Source organism: Aethalodelphis obliquidens, unplaced genomic scaffold, assembly GCF_003676395.1.
Source record: "Aethalodelphis obliquidens isolate GAN/ISIS:26980383/991018 unplaced genomic scaffold, ASM367639v1 scaffold26, whole genome shotgun sequence".
NCBI classification, from domain to species: domain Eukaryota; kingdom Metazoa; phylum Chordata; class Mammalia; order Artiodactyla; family Delphinidae; genus Aethalodelphis; species Aethalodelphis obliquidens.
This window is the reverse complement of record NW_020837970.1, coordinates 16,029,686-16,048,864: the sequence shown is the minus strand read 5'-3', so window position 1 is coordinate 16,048,864 and position 19,179 is coordinate 16,029,686. Positions and strand designations below refer to the sequence as shown.

At 42.9% G+C, this 19,179-nt stretch overlaps 1 protein-coding gene across 8 annotated transcripts in view; it reads right to left on the bottom strand.

Moving 5' to 3' along the window:
- PAQR5 (progestin and adipoQ receptor family member 5) overlaps positions 1–19,179 on the bottom strand; it is a 90,029-nt gene that overhangs the window by 30,645 nt on the left and 40,205 nt on the right. For 7 of the 8 annotated variants that reach the window (XM_027123466.1, XM_027123467.1, XM_027123469.1 and 4 more), the window contains exon 2: positions 16,215–16,381. In XM_027123466.1, the coding sequence (XP_026979267.1) occupies positions 16,215–16,265 (51 nt within the window). In that variant the 5' untranslated portion in view covers positions 16,266–16,381. Of the gene's footprint in view, positions 1–1,574; positions 1,707–16,214; positions 16,382–19,179 lie in introns of all 8 variants that reach the window. The other variant, XM_027123470.1, reaches the window with a different exon arrangement.

Genomic DNA, 19,179 nt, shown 5'->3' with positions numbered 1-19,179 from the left:
AAAAGAACCTGCTTCCCTCTGACCGGCTATCCTGACGCCAGACATGGGGGTAGGATTTTAAGCAGCCTCTCCAAAAAAAAAAAAAAAAAAATGACAGATGGATAAAGGATGGATAAAAGAAAGGGAGCCCCTCTGTCTCAGAAGAGTGATTCTGCCTCTGAGCCCCTCCAAGCACAGGAAGGGAGACACGTTCTCTCCATTGTCCGGCTCCAGCCTTAGCAAAGCACTTTGCATAGAATAGATCCTTACAGGATGCATGCTACATAAATCTGAACAGCAAAACACTTGAAAACAATTTTGCGTTCGTGCCTAGTTTGACCCCCAAAGGCAAACTGTGGTCATTGCCTTAATACTCCGTAGCTGGGCCTCATTTGTAAGCGGCCCAAAGTTAGCAGGCGCTGGTATATTTGCACAGCAGAATTGATTTCCTCCCAGGTTGCAGGCTGGGCAATTTAGAATGAAACGAAATCAAATTGCGCGTGGCCTATAATTTAGGAGCAAGAACCCCCAGGCAGCCAGGTGGAAGGGCAAGAGCCCGTCAGCGGGTTTTTCTCTTACTGCCTGTCACGAACTCGGCTTTCAAGAACAGCCCTGTGCCCCTGCCAGCCGATGCCTGAAATTCCACTGTGACCATTTTAAACCCTTGGTTTTTCCAGCTATTACACTGCAAATCACCTGGGGAAAATAATCAGGCATTCTGGCTAGCAGGAAATAAGAGAGGATTTTGATGGCAGGCAAAGCACACAGGCTGTCAGAGCGGGGTCAGCAGGCCACCGGCCTTGGCATGGTAATCTGCATTTCCCATCTAGATCTCACTGAATCCTCACGGCCGCGTGAGGGACGGCCTTTTACTGTCCCCATTTCACAGAAAAGGAGACTAAGGTCTGTGGATGTTAAGGCATTTATCGAGGATCACAGAAGTAGTGGGAGCAAAGCTGAGACATCAGACTCCGTGTCCTGGTCTCTCACACTATCCTCCCTGCCACTCCAGAGGGCTTGTCGGAGATGAAGCTCTCACCTCTCAGCCTGCAGTGTCATTGTGGACCGTCACACACTTCTCTGAACCTTAGTTGCTTCTTCTTTAAAGTGATGTCATTGTTCTGAATTGCATCTCCCACAAAATTCATATGTTGAAGCCCTAACTCCAGCACTTCTGAATATAACTGTACTTGGAGATAGTCTTTAAAGAGGTGACTAAGTCAAAACAAGACAGTTAATCTAATCTAACTGGTGTCCCTCACGAGAAAAGGAAATTTGGACACAGAGGGAGACACCAGGGATGTGCGTGCACAGAGGGATGACCATGTGAGGACACAGCAAGAAGGTGGCCCTCTGCAAGCTGAGGAGAAGCCTCAGAAGAAGCCAACCCTGCCGGCACCTTGATCTCGGACTTCCAGCCTCCAGAACTGTGAGAAAATAAATTTCTGTTGTTTAAGCCACCCCGTCTGTGGTACTTTTTACGGCAGCTTGAGCTCATACAAAGTGCAAGTGGTGAGGCTGGGGGACAAAGTCTCTAAGCCAGTGCCTCTCCAACTTTCTTCTGCAGGTATCCGCAGATCACCTAGGGATCTTACTGCAGTTCGGTGGGGCTGGGATGAATCTTCATTTCCAACACACTCCCAGCACACGCTGATTCTGCAGCTATCTCCGGCTTCCCAGCCCAGGCTCCTGCCTCAGCATCGTGCTGTCACCTCCCTGTCCAGCATCTGTAGTTCATCACAGAAGAGGAGGTGCCCTTTAGGTATGTTAAGATGAACCCAAAGACACAGGCACGAAAAGCAAGGGAGGGGACAGTGAGAGACCAGCGAGGAGTCTGGTGAGGTGCTGGTAGGCAGAGGCATGGATAGAATGGGGAGGAAGAGAGCAGGCCACAAATTGCTGTATCGAGTATAACCAGTCATTTAGTGAGTATCTGCCACGTGCCTGACACTGGGTCGGACACCAAGCCACTGTCTCATGCAGGACGGACCATGCTTGGTCCTGGTAAAAGAGAACACTTAGGTTCTCAGTCTAAAACACATAAAACATCACTGGTGTACAACCCACATGCAATTACTAGAACTGTAAGTTGGCTCAATTAATAGCCAACCTTTGTTGGTATTAAGTAATTACAGATAAAGGTCAATTTAGAACACTGGGGTGATGTTCTTTAAAAACTAAGTGTCTAATATTCAGTCAAGCATAACGATGCTTTCCATACATGCAGGACAATATTTATACATGATGGTAAACTTCTTCTGGCCGAACAAGTAAGATGGATACAAAGTAGTGAAGCAAATGATCACTGTATCTAGGATGGAGGATCTGAAGGATATTAGTACTTTAATGAGCAATAAAGTGAAAAAAACAAAGACACATAGGATGTTTTTAAAAAGTAAATGTTACTCAGTACAGGTAGGTGTACCAGGGTGAGACGCCCCACTGAATGACGAACATTATACGGAGTGTTGATCTGCAGAAGAAGAAAGGGACGAAGTTGAAACAATGGAGCATTCCATCAGTTTTACTTTATTATAATAATACAGTCTTTGATTTGAGAACTAGAAAAAGAATCTTAGAATTTAGGCATGGGCAAGCTTGTGATAACATGATTTGAGAGTCTGTGGTAGGCAAAATAATTGCCTCTCAAGGATGTCCATGTCCTAATCGCCAGAACCTGTATATATGTTAGGTTACACGGCAAAGGGGAATTAAGGTCACGGGATGGTATTAAAGTTGCTAATCAGCTAACCTTAAAATAGGGAGATTATCTTGATTATCCAGGTAGGCCTAATGTAATCACAAGGTTCTTAAAAGCGGAAGGGAGAGGACTTCCCTGGTGGTGCAGTGGTTAAGAATCCATCTGCCAATGCGGGGACACAGGTTCGAGCCCTGGTCCGGGAAGACCCCACATGCCGCGGAGCAACTAAGCCCGTGCGCCACAACTACTGAGCCTGCGCTCTAGAGCCCGCGAGCCACAGCTACTGAAGCCGGCGTGCCTAGAGCCCGTGCTCCGCAACAAGAGAAGCCACCACAATAAGAAGCCCGCGCACCGCAACGAAGACCCAACGCAGCCAAAAATAAATAGATAACATAAATAAATTTTTTTAAATAACCTTTAAAAGTGGAAGGGAGAGGTAGAAGGGGATGTGACTATGAAGAAGGGTCGAGAGATGCAACATTGCTGGCTCTGCAGATGGAGGGAGTGGGCCAGGAGCCAAGGACTGTAGGTGGCTGCCAGAAGCTGGAACAGGCAACAGGTTCTCCCCAGAGAGCCTCCATCGACACTTTGATTTTAGCCTAGTGAGACCCATGTGAGATTTCTAACCTACAGAACTGTAAGGTAATCAATTTATCTTCTTTTTTAAGCCATCAGATTTGTGGTAATTTGTTATGGCAACAACAGAAAACTAATACAAGGTCAGGATTTGTCCAAAAGCATTCTTAGAGCTGGAGATGGCAGCACATAGTTTCAATTTCTTACTAGGAGAATTGATGCCTTCCTTTGGAACAATTCAAAGATTATATATGACATCCACAGAAACTTCCCCAATATGGGCTATCTTCCTGAAACACATATCAAATTTGACCACAAACTACTCTTATTCTTGCAATGGGAATGCCAAATAAATATCATTAAACACTTAGGTAAAATTTAGGCAAGATGCAAGATGACTGAAAGAAATCAGTGAAACAACAGAAGGTCCTCAAATACAGAGCAAATCCCATCTTTGGTTTGAACCTGAGCTGTCCACAGATATATGTTATGGGATGTTGTTAGCAAAAGCCTACCCAAAAAAAAATCTAGTTTGGCTATTTCACTTTTAAAGGGATTAAAAATGCATATTTATTATTTTAAATATGTCTAGGACTTTTCTAAACTAAAGAAGCCACACATGAACTATGCAACAAAAATGATATTCCAATAAAATCAAATTCAAATAAGGAAACAAAAATGTCTGTGGACTGTGAAAGAGAAGATTCACATACAAACAATCCTGAAACTGATTCCCACAGAAATTACTTTTCTGGCCATTGCAGACTGAGGTATAATTTTGACTGAGCAAGATGCTATTTTGTTTTCTTTCTATTTTTTTCTTGGAAAAAGAAAAATCAAGTAAGTACTATATGGATCTAGATATTGTTTTAAGAAAGTGAAAACAGCCACATAAAAGATGGCGAGCCATATGAAATTAAAATATTTAATAATTTTCCCGCTTAATTCTATCATACGAAACCTCATTACAATGTCTGAACTTGGTATGTAAATTTTATACTCATGCCTGATTCTAAATGTGGCTTTAAGAATATTTTTTGATAATTCCAGTTGCTCTGCCTCAGCAGAACTGAATAAAAACTCAACAGAAGTTTCTCCCAAATGAAATTAATTAAAATTTTTTAAAAAATCTAAGAACTACAGTGATTCAAGAATAATGGTCTATGTTGACATCACTGTTAACAGAACACAAATTATGTGATAATGTTGATTACAACATCTCAAAATTTTGCTGAAATGAAGGCAAGAAAAATAAATTTTATAGAATAAACATGTAAATGTATGAATTATGTATGTTGTGCCCATCTGAACATCACTAATCCATCAACATTATATCCAAACATGTGCAATAATAATTAAGTTTAGCTGCTTTGACATTTTGCTGGCGTTAGCTATACAAAAATCGGAGCTTTACATATTGTTTTTTGTCATTATGAAGGAATATTTGTCAAGGTAGAATTTATATAACTATGAGCTTCATTTGTGACTTTTACATATTTAGGCATATGGTCTGTGGCCTCTATTTGTTCTCCTGATTCAGATCCAGCACATGGCAGGGGCAGACCCGATTTTATTTGCTCATCGTGAGAGCACTGAAAGGTAGGGATTGTCAAGCCCATTTTACAGATAAGGAAACTGAAGCTCGGTGAAATGGAGCTTCATCTGCTATTTCATAAGAAATAGCAGAACCAAAATGCAACTCCTAGTTTGTTAGATGGAAAAGCCCAGGATGCTTCACTGCACCCAGCCTGGTGGAACCAAGGATTGCTACAAATATTTCATGGATACACTAGATGTTATGCAAGTTTTCAGAAGGAAGGGATCACTGGACCCATGTGATGCAGGAAGGACCTGGAAGAATAGCTGGGGAACATCTGGTTCTGGCAGAATGATGGTCGATGAGATGTCATGAAGGATCCTTCCAACGAAAACAACTAAAATGCTGGATGAAGCCTGCATTCTATGCTGGATAAATCTATCAGCAAGATGGCACAAAAGCAAGGAAGTCACAAAACCCTCAAAACAAAGGGAAACCAGGAACCCTGGGAGGTACGCTGCTTTCACCATCAGAGTTTCTGCTGCCAGCATTTGCAAATGAGAGATGAAATCCAAGGCCCATCAAAGGCAGGGAATCTAATAGGAGAACTCATCAATAAAGCCAGGACTTTCAAGATAAGTGAATGTAAAATAAATCCTACCAGACAGAACAATACAATTACAGAAGTTGTCTCCCTGAAAAAAAAATCTCTCTCAAGAATTCAGAACCATCAGTTCATCTTCACAGGGGTTTGTGGTCCAAATCCACACTACCACTGCGGTCCAAGAACTCTCAAGTGGAAAATTTTAAGTGGTTACAAATAGATAGAGGTCAAAGTTTTGTAGTTCCCTCAGGTAAGCAACGAAACAAATGTAAATCCTCTCTGAAGGATTTCTACGTTAAAACAAGCATGCATTATACTCCAATAAAGCTGTTAAAAAATTAAAAAATAAAAACAAGAAAAACAAGCATGCACACACCCAGAAACAAAATGCCATGAATGAGAAACAGCAAAACATAGGAGATAGCAGAAAGAGAGATCAAAGAACAGATATTGAAATGTAAAATAACTGTGTTCAATGTGTTTAAAGAAAGAGCTTAAAAATATGAACAATAAGCAAGCAGATTTGAAAAGAACCTAATATAACTTTTAGAAATTAAAAAAAATAATAATTGAAATTAAAAGTCACTGAAAGGATAAATAGCAGACTAGACCAAGCTGACAAGGAAATTAGTCAACTGCAAGTAGATCCAAAGAAAGTATCCAGGATGCGGTCCAGAGAGATTAAGAGACAGAAGATGTGAAAAAGCAAACAAGAGACATAATGAATATTTCTCTAGAAGGAGAAAATATAGTGGTTCTGATGTGATATTTGAAGAGTTAACTGGTAAATGTCTAGAACTGTTGCAAGTCACCAGTCCTCAGATCCAAGAAGTTAAGTGAGGCATGGTAGAGACAGTTGGTGCTCACCAAGTATCACATGTGCTTTCTTACATTTCTCAGACTGTCTTGTCATTAGGTTGGGGCCATGTTGACTATTTCTGGTTAAAGTTAATTCCAGGCCAGGGCAGTTGAAGAACAATGCCTTCTTGTAGGAGATGTCATGATGGACTGGGGATGCAACTCTTCCCCTTTTCAGAACTGAGCCACTATCCCTCTCTGGGAATCACTTTTGGCCAAAGGCTGCTACCTTGACCACATTATGCTCACTGTACAGGGGCAGCACATACCCACTAAGGATGGATACAAAGTCCTGGCCTTCTTTTCTCATTGGGGACAACTCTGAAGGGTCAACCCCGCTCCAGAGCTCCCTGGGTGGTCAGCAGAGGCCTCTGATGCAACTTCTCCTTCTATCCAAGCCTGCTTCCCCCACTTCCTTACAGGCGTTCCTGAGAACACTCCCTCATGAACTTCTTGCATGTACATCTTTGTCTCAGAGCCTGTTTCTGGGAAACCCAACCTAAGACACCTCTCTCTCTTCCCCTTCTGTGGAGACCTAGAAGGCCACATGTTCCAGATGGAGCAGCTATGAGGTGGCAGACCTTCCATCTGCCTGGGCCCTTCACAATTCCTCACTGACCACTTAGCTATGTAATGTGAGGGTGAAATAAACCTTTGCTCTGTTAAGTCACTGAGCTATCTGGGGTAATGTTTAAACTCAGCATAGCCTAGCCCTTCCTGCTTCCTACAGTTATTCATGTAAAGACAGCTGAAGTAACCATTAAGCTGATGAATTCAGAGAATATTTCTAGCATATTAATTATAAAACAAGGGCAGGAGAAAACAGCATGTTCAAAAGGAAAAAGAAAAGAAGAATGTAAAACTCAATTCAAAGCGCGCAGGAAGGGAAGGGCAACAGAGAAAACAGGACAAATAGAAAGCACATAAGATGATCAAAATAAATGCAAATATTTCAATACTCATTATAAATATCAACAGACTAAACCGTCCCTTTAAATGACAAATATTGTCAATCTAGATGAAATCCAACTATGTGCCATTTACATGAGACACAACTAAAATATAAGGACTGGGAGAGATTACAAGTCAAAGTAAGGAAAGAAATAAACCAGACACATAACGAAAACAACAAAACTGGAGTCACTGCACAACTATCAGACAGATGCTAAGACAAAAAGCATTACTAGATATAAAGAGAATCACTTTTTAGAAACAATAAGAACTTTACTTCACCGGAAAGATACAATTACAAACTTGGATGGACCTAAAAAACACAGGCTCAAAATATATAAAGCAAAAATTGACTTACCTACAAGGAGTAATTCACAAATCTTACACCATTAGGAAAGATTTTTAACACATTTCAATTATGGATACCTTGAGCAATCGTTAAGTTGCATAAAAAATCAAAATGGAAGTTAGAAATTAATTAGAACTGCATATGTGGACTGCAGTTAAAGCAATACTTAGAGAGAAATATATATATATTTAATTGCTTACATTACAATGGTAGAGTGATTAACTTACGAAGTTAGAGCAGTAACAGCAAAATAAACCCAGGGTAGAAAGAAAATAATAAAAATAACAAAAAGACATTAGAGATATAAAATACATAATAGAGAGGCTCCACAAAGCCCAAATCATCTTCTTTTCAATTTTTTTTTTAAAAAAGACAAACTGGGGCTTCCCTGGTGGCGCAGTGGTTGGGAGTCCGCCTGCCGATGCAGGAGACGTGGGTTCGTGCCCCGGTCCGGGAGGATGCCGCATGCTGCGGAGCGGCTGGGCCCGTGAGCCATGGCCGCTGAGCCTGCGCGTCCGAAGCCTGTGCTCCGCAGCGGGGCGGGGGGGGAGCCACAGCAGTGAGAGGCCCGCGTACCGCAGAATAGAAAAAAAAAGAAATTAAAAAAAAAAAAAAAAGACAAACTGACAAGATTAACCAAGAAGAGAACAGAAAAACAAAAATGACATATTCATGTCAATAGACACAGAAAAAGCATGTCACAAGATCCAATACCCTTTCATGATAAGAGAATACTCAACAAAATAGTAATAGAACTTCTTTAAACCAACAAAGGCCATCTATGAGAAACCCACAGCTAACATACTTAATGGAATGCTTTTCCCCTATGATCAGGATGTCTGCTCTCACCACTTCCATGCAGCATTGTAATGGAGATTCTAGCTAGGTCAACTGGACAAGAAAAAGAAATAAAAAGCAACTAGATTAAAAGGAAGAAGCAAAACTATCTCTATTTGCAGATGACATGATCTTACATACAGGAATTCCTAAAGGAACCACTAAAATACTATTAGAATAAATTAGTTCAGCCAGCATGCAGGATATAAGGTAAATATACAAAACTCAGTTTTCTATATTCTAGCAATAACAATCTGAAATGAATTTAAGAAAACAATTCCACTTACAACAGTATCAAAAACAATAAAATACTTAGAAATAAATTTAACAAATCATTTTAATGGTGCAAGACTTGTATACTGAAAACTACAAAACATCACTGAAAGAAATTAAAGAATAACTAGACAAATGAAAAGACAGCCCATATTCATGGGTTTAATTTACTTAATATAATTAAGATGGTAATGCCCCCCAAACTGATCAACAGATTCAGTACAATCTCTCTCAAAATCCTGCCTGGTTTTTTTGTTGGTCTGTCTGTTTGCAGAAATTGACAAATAGATCTTAAAATTCATAAGGAAATGCAAGGGACCCTGAACAGCCAAACAATCTTGAAAAAGAAGATCAACGTTAAAGGACTTACACTTCCCAATTTCAAAACTCATTACAAAGCACAGTAATCAAGACAATGTGGTACTGACACAAGAAGAGACAAACAGATCAATGGAATAGAACTGAGAATCCAGAAATAAACCCTCACATTTATAGTCAATCAATTTTCAATAAAGGTGTCAAGATAATTCAATGAAACAATAATGAATAGTCTTTCCAATAAATGGTGCTGGGACTGCTTGATACCCACATGAAAAAAAGAAAAGAATAAAGTTGGACCCCTATTTCACATCACATGCAATAACTAACGCAAAAAAAATGGATCATAGACTTAAATTTTAGGGATAAAACTCTTAGAAGAAAATATAGGAGTAAATCTTCATGACCTTGGATCAGCCAAAGGTTTTTTTGCTATAACATCAAAAGCACAAGCAACAAAAGAAAAATAATAGATAATATTAAATTTTAAAACTTTTGTGCTTCCAAGGATACCATCAATAACATGAAAATGCAACACACAGAATGGTAGAAAACATTTTCAAACCATGTATCTGATAAGGGACTTGTATCAAAAATATATAAAGAACACTTACCACTCAACAACAAAAAGACAAATGACCCAAAAAAAAAAAAAAGAAAAATGACCCAACTTAAAAATTGGCCAAAGACTTGAGTAGACATTTCTCCGAAGATATACAAATGGCCAATAAGCACATGAAAAGATGCTCAACATAACTAATCCTTAGGGAAATTCAAATCAAAGCTACAATGAGATATCACCTCATATCCATTAGGATGGCTACTATAAAAAAACAAAACAAAACAACAAGTGTTGGTGAAGATGTGGAGAAACTGGAACACTTGTGCACTGTTGGTGGGAATGTAAAATGGTACAGCCACTGTGGAAAGCAACAGGGTGGTTCTTCAAAAAACAATTTTTTTTTAATGGCCAAATGATCCAGCAATTACACTTCTGGGTACATACCCAAAAGGACTGAAAGCAGGGTCTTGAAGGGATATCTCTACACCTATGTTCATAGCAGCATTATTCACAATAGCTAAAACATACAAGCAACCTAGTACTTATTGATGGATGAATGGATAAGCAAAATGTGGTATGTACATACAGTGGAATATTATTCAGCCTTTTTAAATGAAGGAAATTCTGGTATATGCTATAATATGGATAAACCTTGAAGACATTATGCTAGGTAAAATAAATAAAAGTCACAAAAAGATAAATATTATATAATTCCACTTATATGAAGTACTTAAAGTAGTCAAATCATAAAGACAAAGAGTATTAATGGTGGTTGTCAGAGGCTGGGGTAGGGGAAAATGGGGAGTTCTTATTTAACGGGTACAGAGTTTCAGTTTTTCAAGATAAAAAGAATGGAGATGAATGGTGGTGATGGTTGCCAAACAAGGTAAATGTATTTAATACCACAGAACTGTGCACTTTGAAATGGTTAAGATGGTAAATTTTATGTTAAGTATATTTTGCCACAATAAAAATAAAAGTTAAGCATAGAGTTACCATGTGACCCAGCAATTCCACTCCTAGGTGTGCACCTAGGGGAATTGAAAATATGGCCACACAAAAACTTGTACACAGGGCTTCCCTGGTGGAGCAGTGGTTGAGAGTCCGCCTGCTGATGCAGGGGACACGGGTTCGAGCCCCAGTCTGGGAAGATTCCACATGCCACGGAGCAGCTGGGCCCATGAGCCATGGCTGCTGAGCCTGCACGTCCGGAGCCTGTGCTCCGCAACGGGAGAGGCCACAGCAGTGAGAGGCCCGTGAACCGCAAAAAAAAAAAAAAAAAAAAAAACTTGTACACAAATGTTCATAGCATTACTCATAATAACCAAAAATTGGAAACAACTTAAGCGTCCATCAATTGAAGAATGAATAAACAAACTGGTATATCCATAAATGGAATATTATTCAGCCATAAAAACAATTGAAGTACTAATCCATGCTACAGCACAGATGAACCTTGAGAACACTATGCTAAGTGAAAGAAGGCATTCACAAAAGGCCACCTACTGCATGACTCCATTTATATGAAAGATTCAGAAGAGGCAAATCCGTAGAGACAAAGTAAATTAGTGGTTGCCATAGGCCTGCGAGTGGGGGCAGTGGGAAATGTCTGCTAATTGGTACAGAGTTTCTTTCTGCGGTGTTAACGACGTTCTAAAATTCAATTTGGCGATGGTTTCGTACAACATACTTTGTGTGTGTCAACATACTAAAACCCACTGAGCTATATACTCTTAAAGGGAGAATGTTATGGTATGTGAATTATATTTCAACAAAACTGTTATAAAAAGAACTTTCTACAGAGAAAATGCAGCTGTAGCATCGAGTTGCTCCTCGCACAATTCCACAGTCTGTCACTCACGTAGACTAAGGGATAAACGATGCTCCCTTGGGTGGGCAACATGGTGGCCCTGCTCAGACAATTTTCCAGGTAAATTCTACCAAGCTGTCAGGAATGTATAATTCTAATATTATACAAATATTACATATATTGGGCTTCCCTGGTGGCGCAGTGGTTGAGAGTCCGCCTGCTGATGCAGGGGACACGGGTTCGTGCCCCGATCCGGGAGGATCCCATGTGCCGCGGAGCGGCTGGGCCCGTGAGCCATGGCCGCTGAGCCTGCGCGTCCGGAGCCTGTGCTCCGCAACGGGAGAGGCCACAACAATGAGAGGCCCGCGTACTGCAAAAAAAAAAAATTACATATATTTTCCATAGAATAAATAGGCAACACTCTCCAACTCATTTGTGGTTGGCACCATCTTAATCCCCAATCCAGGGGAGGGCAGTATAAGAAGGAAAAATTTCAGGCCAATTCAATAAATAGATTTAAGGATCCTAGACAAACGATCAGCTGATTTCAGCATTAGATTAAAAAGATACTCCATCGTGACCAAGTAATATTTAAATGCAAGGTTGGGGACTTCCCTGGCGGTCCAGTGGTTAAGACTCCACACTTCCACTGCAGGGGGCACAGGTTTGATCCCTGGTCAGGGAATTAAGATCCCGCATGCTGCGCGGTGCGGCCAAAATAAATAAATAAATAAAAATAATAAATAAAATAAATAAATAAATGCAAGGTTGGTTTAACATTAGTAAATCAATCAATGTAATTCACCACGTTAATAACTTAAATGAATCATATATGGCCATCTCAAAAGATATACTGGGGGCTTCCCTGGTGGCGTAGTGGTTGGGAGTCTGCCTGCTAATGCAGGGGACACAGGTTCGGGCCCTGGTCTGGGAGGATCCCACGTGCCGCGGAGCGGCTGGACCCGTGAGCCACAACTGCTGAGCCTGCGCGTCTGGAGCCTGTGCTCCACAGCAAGAGAGGCCACGATGGTGAGAGGACTGCGCACCGCGATGAAGAGTGGCCCCCGCTTGCCACAACTAGAGAAAGCCCTCGCACAGAAACGAAGACCCAACACAGCAAAAATAAATAAATAAAATTAATTAAAAAAAAAAGATATACTGATAGAAAAAAGAATTTATTACTGATTAGAGGGGAAAAAAAAATCCTAGGAAACTAGGGATAGAAAGGAATATTCTTAACCTGATAAAGGTTATTTATACACATACACACACACACACAAACACACACACACACCCATACACACAGAAAGAGCTAACATTATATTAAATGATGAAATGTTGAAAGCATTCATTTGGATTAAAATCAAGAACAATACAAAAAGCCTGCAATCATGACTCCCTTTCGTAAGCTCCCAGGTATTCTCGTGGTGATCCAAGCGCCCACCTTGAGAAATTCTCGGCTGGAGAAACCAGTTGCCTATTGAGATGGCTTCCTGTTTCAGGTGCCCAAGCCCACCTACCCAACACCACTCCCAGCCACTGATCTGGCTCTGCTTCTGCTCCTTCATAATTATCCCACTACTCTATTTCATTTTTCTTGGATCTTCACAATAGCTCTGTGAGACAGATATTATCTCCATTTCACAGATAAGGAAACTGAGGCTTGGAGAGGTTACACGTCTTGTCCAAATTCCCACAGTAAGCGGCAGAGCTCCAGTGCCAGGCTGGGAAATGCTTTGTAGCACCTCTGGAATCTTCCTGCCTGTGCCCCTAAATTAACGCTTCCAGGACAATGCGGTGAGTTTACCTGTAGCCTGGGGGCCAAGGCTACCGTTAACAAAAGATTCTCAATTTGACACAAAATACTCTTGTTTCCTGGCCAAGTGTCATGCCATGTTCCATATTAACTTGCTGTCTGGACTTCCCAGTTTGTCTCTAGGTTGGGTCTGTGTAGGAATCAACACCTAGATATTTATTCCATTCCTTGAGCTGTTTGTTCACATCTTTCACAACTCCCTAATGTACCCAGGTCTGTTATTAGACACAGGGAGACTTGAAATTGTGAGGCACGTACCCAAGTCCTACCTTCTACGGGAAGGGAGAACTGTCCTTTCCTGTGAGTAGTCCATTAGGAGGAATGCACCAGAATTAGAACCCTGAGGATGCCAAGAGGCGGTGCCCCACTCTCCTCTGATGGGTGAGGCTCAGAGAGGGTAGGGAAGTGGCCCAGGCCACACAGCTGGTTGATATACGAAGGGAGAGGTGGCCGTATAGGGCAGCCTGCAGAGGTGCCAACCAACAGCTGAAGGGGCTCAGGGAAGGGAGAGGGCACCTGCAGCTCAATGGAGAAGGAGGCCAGAAAGGCGGATGGAGGGGCAGGGGAGGTAACCCTTCTTCAAACAGAGGTCAAGAGAAGTGAATGTCCAATCTGGTGGGAAGTCTAGAGAGAGCACCAGTGTGGCTGGAGAAGAGGGTTTACAGATGAAAAACAGTGGGGGAGGTGGGTAGGGGTTGGGCCTGTGAATACCAGGCAGGGAGCTGGGGTGGGAGTCTGTGAGAGGGGCTGCTTAACGTCTCCTCCCAACACACTCCACCCCTCCAAGTGCGGAGTGCACAGGAGAGCTGATAATAATAATAACGGCCAACATTACTGACTTCACCATACGCCAGGCACTTCCCATAGGTTACCTCATTTAATCTTTACCATTACCCGAGGAAGAGATTCTAGCACCACCCCATTTTACAGATGCAGAAACTGAGGTAGGGAGACTAAGGGCACTCTGCCCAAGGTCATTCTGCAGACCAAGTACTGGAACCCACAGAGCCCACCAAAAGTAAACTTAATATTTCTATGAAGTCTCCTATTTTAAATACTCATGAAAATTATGCATTTACTCCTTAATATGTTTGCATCTGTTTGAATATTTTAAAAATGCCTTTCCCCCTCCCCCACTAAATCCTCAAATAAAACTACCCTCCGGGCAGGCAGAGCCACTGTGTTTCCTCTGTGGCCGCATGAAACTTGGGCGTGATGCTGGGAAACCCAGGAGCCCAAGGAAGGTTCTGAAGTAAACGGATGTGACGTGTGACGTTGGTTCTCTGCCTCTGACTGGTGCCATTTTACTAAAGAGAAAATTGTCATCTCCATCATTTATGAAAAACCGGACAGAGAAGACACATTAATCTTCAGCCCTCAGGGGCGGTCCGGTCCTCACCCTCAGAACCCCCATACATTCAGAATCCTAGCAGTTTACCCAAGGTCCCCAGTGAGACCATTCTCTCTCCTTCACTTCTTTCCTGGACACAGTCTCTGAACCCAACCTTGACCAAAACTCCCAGAGAGATATCCGAGCAGATACCCATAATCCCCACCCCAAGAGTTCCCACACCTGCCCCCTGATTTCCCAGCTCCAGGCCTTTACTCATGCCATTTCTTCACTTGGAGTGCTCTCCCCACCCCCCCAAATTCTACCCATCCTCAAACCCAATCTTACAGATTGCCCCCTTTGTGGAGACATCCCTGATTCCCTCCTCCCCCATGATGGAAGTGACCAATCCCTCTTCTGAACCCATCTGTCCCTCTCTGAGCACACACCCTAATCCACTTTGCAACGGAAGTGCTCCTGAACAATTTTAAATCTTCCCAGCCAACACAGAGCCCCTTAAGGCCAGGATTTGTATGTGATTCTCCTCTGGGCCCCGCACAGAGTAACACCTTGCACATAGTAGGCAGTCAATAAAAATGTCACGAGTGAATGAATCAAAAGATCACCGTGTCCCCGCTAATCACAGCCACTAGTTCTCCGTGAGTAGGACCAACCGGGGCAGTGCACCAGGAAGAGATGTCTACAGCCTTGTGAGAACAGAGGTGGGCCACCTGCCCAACAGCATTGTGGGAACCTGGTCTCATTTCCAGTGTGTCTGTTACCTGCCGCATCCTCATCTCTGCCCTTCAACAGCTCTGCATCCTTCTGATTTTCCCCCGATGCCATCTTGCTGGCATCACCTAGCCGCGCAGGCTTTCAGGAAGAGGGTTTTGTGGTTTGTCTCCTCTTAACCTTCCATTCATGATGCTGAGATCATTTGGGATTTATTTTTCTGGGGAAAGTCTAAGGGCTTGGCGGTCGGCTGGGTGGAAGGGAGATCTCCCCTCCCTCCCTGACATCCTCCAGATGAAACATCCATGAAACAACAGTTATTCTTGTTCAAAGAGGAAGGAAACATAACACCGAAACAAGGGTGTAATGAGATGACGTTTACTTTGCAAGGGAAGGAGGAGGTGCACCACTGGCGCAGCTCACAAGCAGCATGACCTCGCCTAAGGCTTATGAAAAACGCAGATTATCAATGCATCCCCGGTGTTTTGGGGTAGCTGCCCTTGAGCACCCAGGCACAGGCGGATCAATAACTCTCTTCATCGCCTCAACACACACCTGGGCTGGGCCTCCTGCAAAGGATGAGAACAACCACAAAGCCACACTCTGAGGTGACTCTGCCCCTGGCCTGCTTTCAAGCACCCACAGGAGCGTCCTTAAAAAATTGTCACTCAGACAAGGGCTGCTAGCTTCACCTCCGTAGCTTGAATCAGTAGTCTCAATAATGACTCTGCTTCGGGAAAAAATACAGATGTCACTGGGAAGGGCTACAACTTAAACGGTTTTAGGATCACTTCCGTTTCCAGGTTTGGTGTAGGTGAGGGAAACAGGAGGTCGAATTCCCCAAAGGGAGTCTGGGAGGGGCTCCTTGAAGAGAGTGGGTGTCCACAGAGCAGACTGGTTGAAGACATAGCAGTCGCCATGTTGCAGAGGCCAAGCCCTAGTCCCAGCCTGGAACTCAACCACCGGAACAACAGCACGTACCTGGGGCACCTGTTCTATGCTGAACAGCCTGGGGAGCTTCAGGCTTAGCATCTTGAAGCCGAGCTGGGAAGACTGGTGGGTGACAGCCGGTCCCTGTCACCAGGCCTCGCTCAAAGTTCTGACATGGCTCCGGATGCCTGTGGCCAGCCGGTGTCCGAGCTGCTTCACTGAAAGGATACAGCGTGAAGAACTCCAGTGAGTGTCAGCCTAACTCCAGCTGGATCAAGACTGTCAGATTGTTTACCTAAGGGACATACCCTTGCTGGTGACGGCAAAATAACCAGGCTTCCTTAAAAACAATAGTGAAACTCTCAGACGGCTGAGTCATTCACTCCGAGAGTGATAGAGGGAGGTACTTAAATCATAATAGGGCAATCATAAAATTACAGCAGCTGGAAAGGGCCATAGAGGTCACCCAATGCCCTCACGTTGCACAAGAGGATCAGAGGGGTGGAGTAACTTCCCCAAGGTCACACAGCTCCGGGAGAGCTGGGGCTGCTCCCTCTCCCTGCATCAGGTGCTACACCTGGACAGACAGTGTGATCCCGGGTCCGAGTCCATCAAGCGCTGTGCTCCAGATCACCCAAAGAGATGCAGCACTTCCACAAGGCTGACTGGAGCGTGGCTGCCCTAAGACACGCCAAAGGACCAGACCAGGTAAATCCGAGGCACTCTGAATCAGAGCAACAGGGCTGCTTAAATGCAGCGTTCAGACTGTTTAATAAGCTGTGAGTAATGTAAAGTAGAGGAACCCAAAGCCCTCAGGGCAGGCCCAAGACACTGAAAAATACTAGCTGGGTTCCGCAAAGAGCGAGCAGAGCTAGGAGTTTACCATAGTCCGTGCCTCACCTACTCCCCAGATCTGCCACCTCCTCAGAGCCCCACGGACGGGTTCTGCCCCTGCCTCCGAAGGCCCCAAGACCTTGCCTGTACCTCTCCTGCAGCGCCATCCACATCTGCCTGCAGGCAAAGCTACCCGCCTGGGCCTTGTCTCCCCTGCACCCCCATCCGCCCCAACTGGGGAGGACCCTCCTGAGATGGTTGGAAACGCAGGGTGTGTGCCTGGCTCATCCCAGGCCTTCAGCAAATGCTTATTTAATGATGCATCCTTTGAACTTAAAGTGATTTTTTTGTTTTTGTGGTTTGTTTATACTTTTGCTTTTTATTATAGTTTTTAGGTCCTATGCATTACTATTTGGAACTATGTAGCAAAATATAATATAGTTATGTCTCATCGTAAATATGCATCTTTATGGTGTAAGCAATTATTCATAATAATTGCTGGTGTAAGCAATTATTCATAATAGTCAAAAGGTGGAAATGAGAGGGATAGAGAAGGATAATTAAATAGTTTAGAAATCCCACTAGGGGATTAAAGACAGGGAGGAAGGGAGTTTGGGAGACTGTTATAAACTAATGACCACTCAAGAAAAGAATCCAGTAACCTAGCAACAGTCAGCACTACCTTGAAGGAAGACCAGGTGCATCTGAGCGCCAGACACACTCAAGCCACAAACCCTGATAGTTACAACACAAGACAATAGATATGGGGTCTGAATCTTGTTACATGAAGTCAGGGAGTTAATGGTCCTTAAAGAGTAGCATCTCTGCATGTAACCAAGACAGGAATATAGGTGAAAGGGGAAAGAAACTGAGATGAATTACTATATTTAGTATATGTTACCACTCTTTTGCTAACATACGTATGATTTAAATAGTGCCATGACAGTCCCGGTTAAACCATGTAGGGTCAAAGGAGGAACTAATGATGTAAGCCTTGACGTCTGCCCAAGAATGAGGAAGAAGGTGGTCTTCTCCCCTCCCTACTTTTGCTTTGATTATAAAAATGTATCCCTCTTTCTTCTCGGGGCTGTGCTCCGTTGCCTGCCCGCTTGTCTCTCTCACAAGCATCTTATGCTAAAAAACTCACCCTGTGCCCATTGCTTTGCCTCACGCTGAATTCTTTGTGCAATGAGACAGAAGAACCTGAGCTTCAGTAAGTCCTGACACCAGGTGAGCCGTTTCAATTAAAAGCCAGTGGGTTCGAGACCCCTCCTAAGTCAGAGCTCGTGGGTTCAGGTCCCAATCCGAGGTGCGGCTGGGTTACCATTCAAGAAGGAGTGCTTCAGAAACAACCCAAGTGTCCACCAGCAGGTGAACAGAGAAACTAGCAAATAAGCAAAATGCAGTCTACCCATACAATGGAATATTACTCAGTCTTCAAAAGGAATAAGTTCAGATGCACGCTACAACATGGATGAAAACTTGAAAACATTATGCCAGGTGAAATAAGGCAGGCACGAAAGGCCAAATATCGTGTGATTCCAGTTATGTGAGGGGCCTGGAATAGGCAAGTTCAAAGAGACAGAATAGAGGCTGGTGAGGAAGGGAGGAACGGGGGCTGTTGTTTAAGGGGTTTGGGAGGATTAAAAGTTCTGGAAATGGGTAGTGGTGATGGTTGCTCACTACTGTAAACGTAAAATGCACTTAAAAATGATAAATTTTATGTTGTGTATATTTTACCACAATAAAAAAAGTTAAAAAATAGTTCTGAATGTGTTCATTGCAGCTCTATTTACAATAGCCCGGAGATGGAAACAACCTAAGTGTCCATCATCGGATGAATGGATAAAGAAGATGTGGCACATATATACAATGGAATATTACTCAGCCATAAAAAGAAACGAAATTGAGCTATTTGTAACGAGGTGGATGGACCTAGAGTCTATCATACAGAGTGAAGTAAGTCAGAAAGAGAAAGACAAATACCATATGCTAACACATATATATGGAATTTAAGAAAAAAAAATGTCATGAAGAACCTAGGGGTAAGACAGGAATAAAGACACAGACCTACTAGAGAATGGACTTGAGGACACAGGGAGGGGGAAGGGTAAGCTGGGACGAAGTGAGAGAGCGGCATGGACATATATACACTACCAAATGTAAAATAGATAGCTAGTGG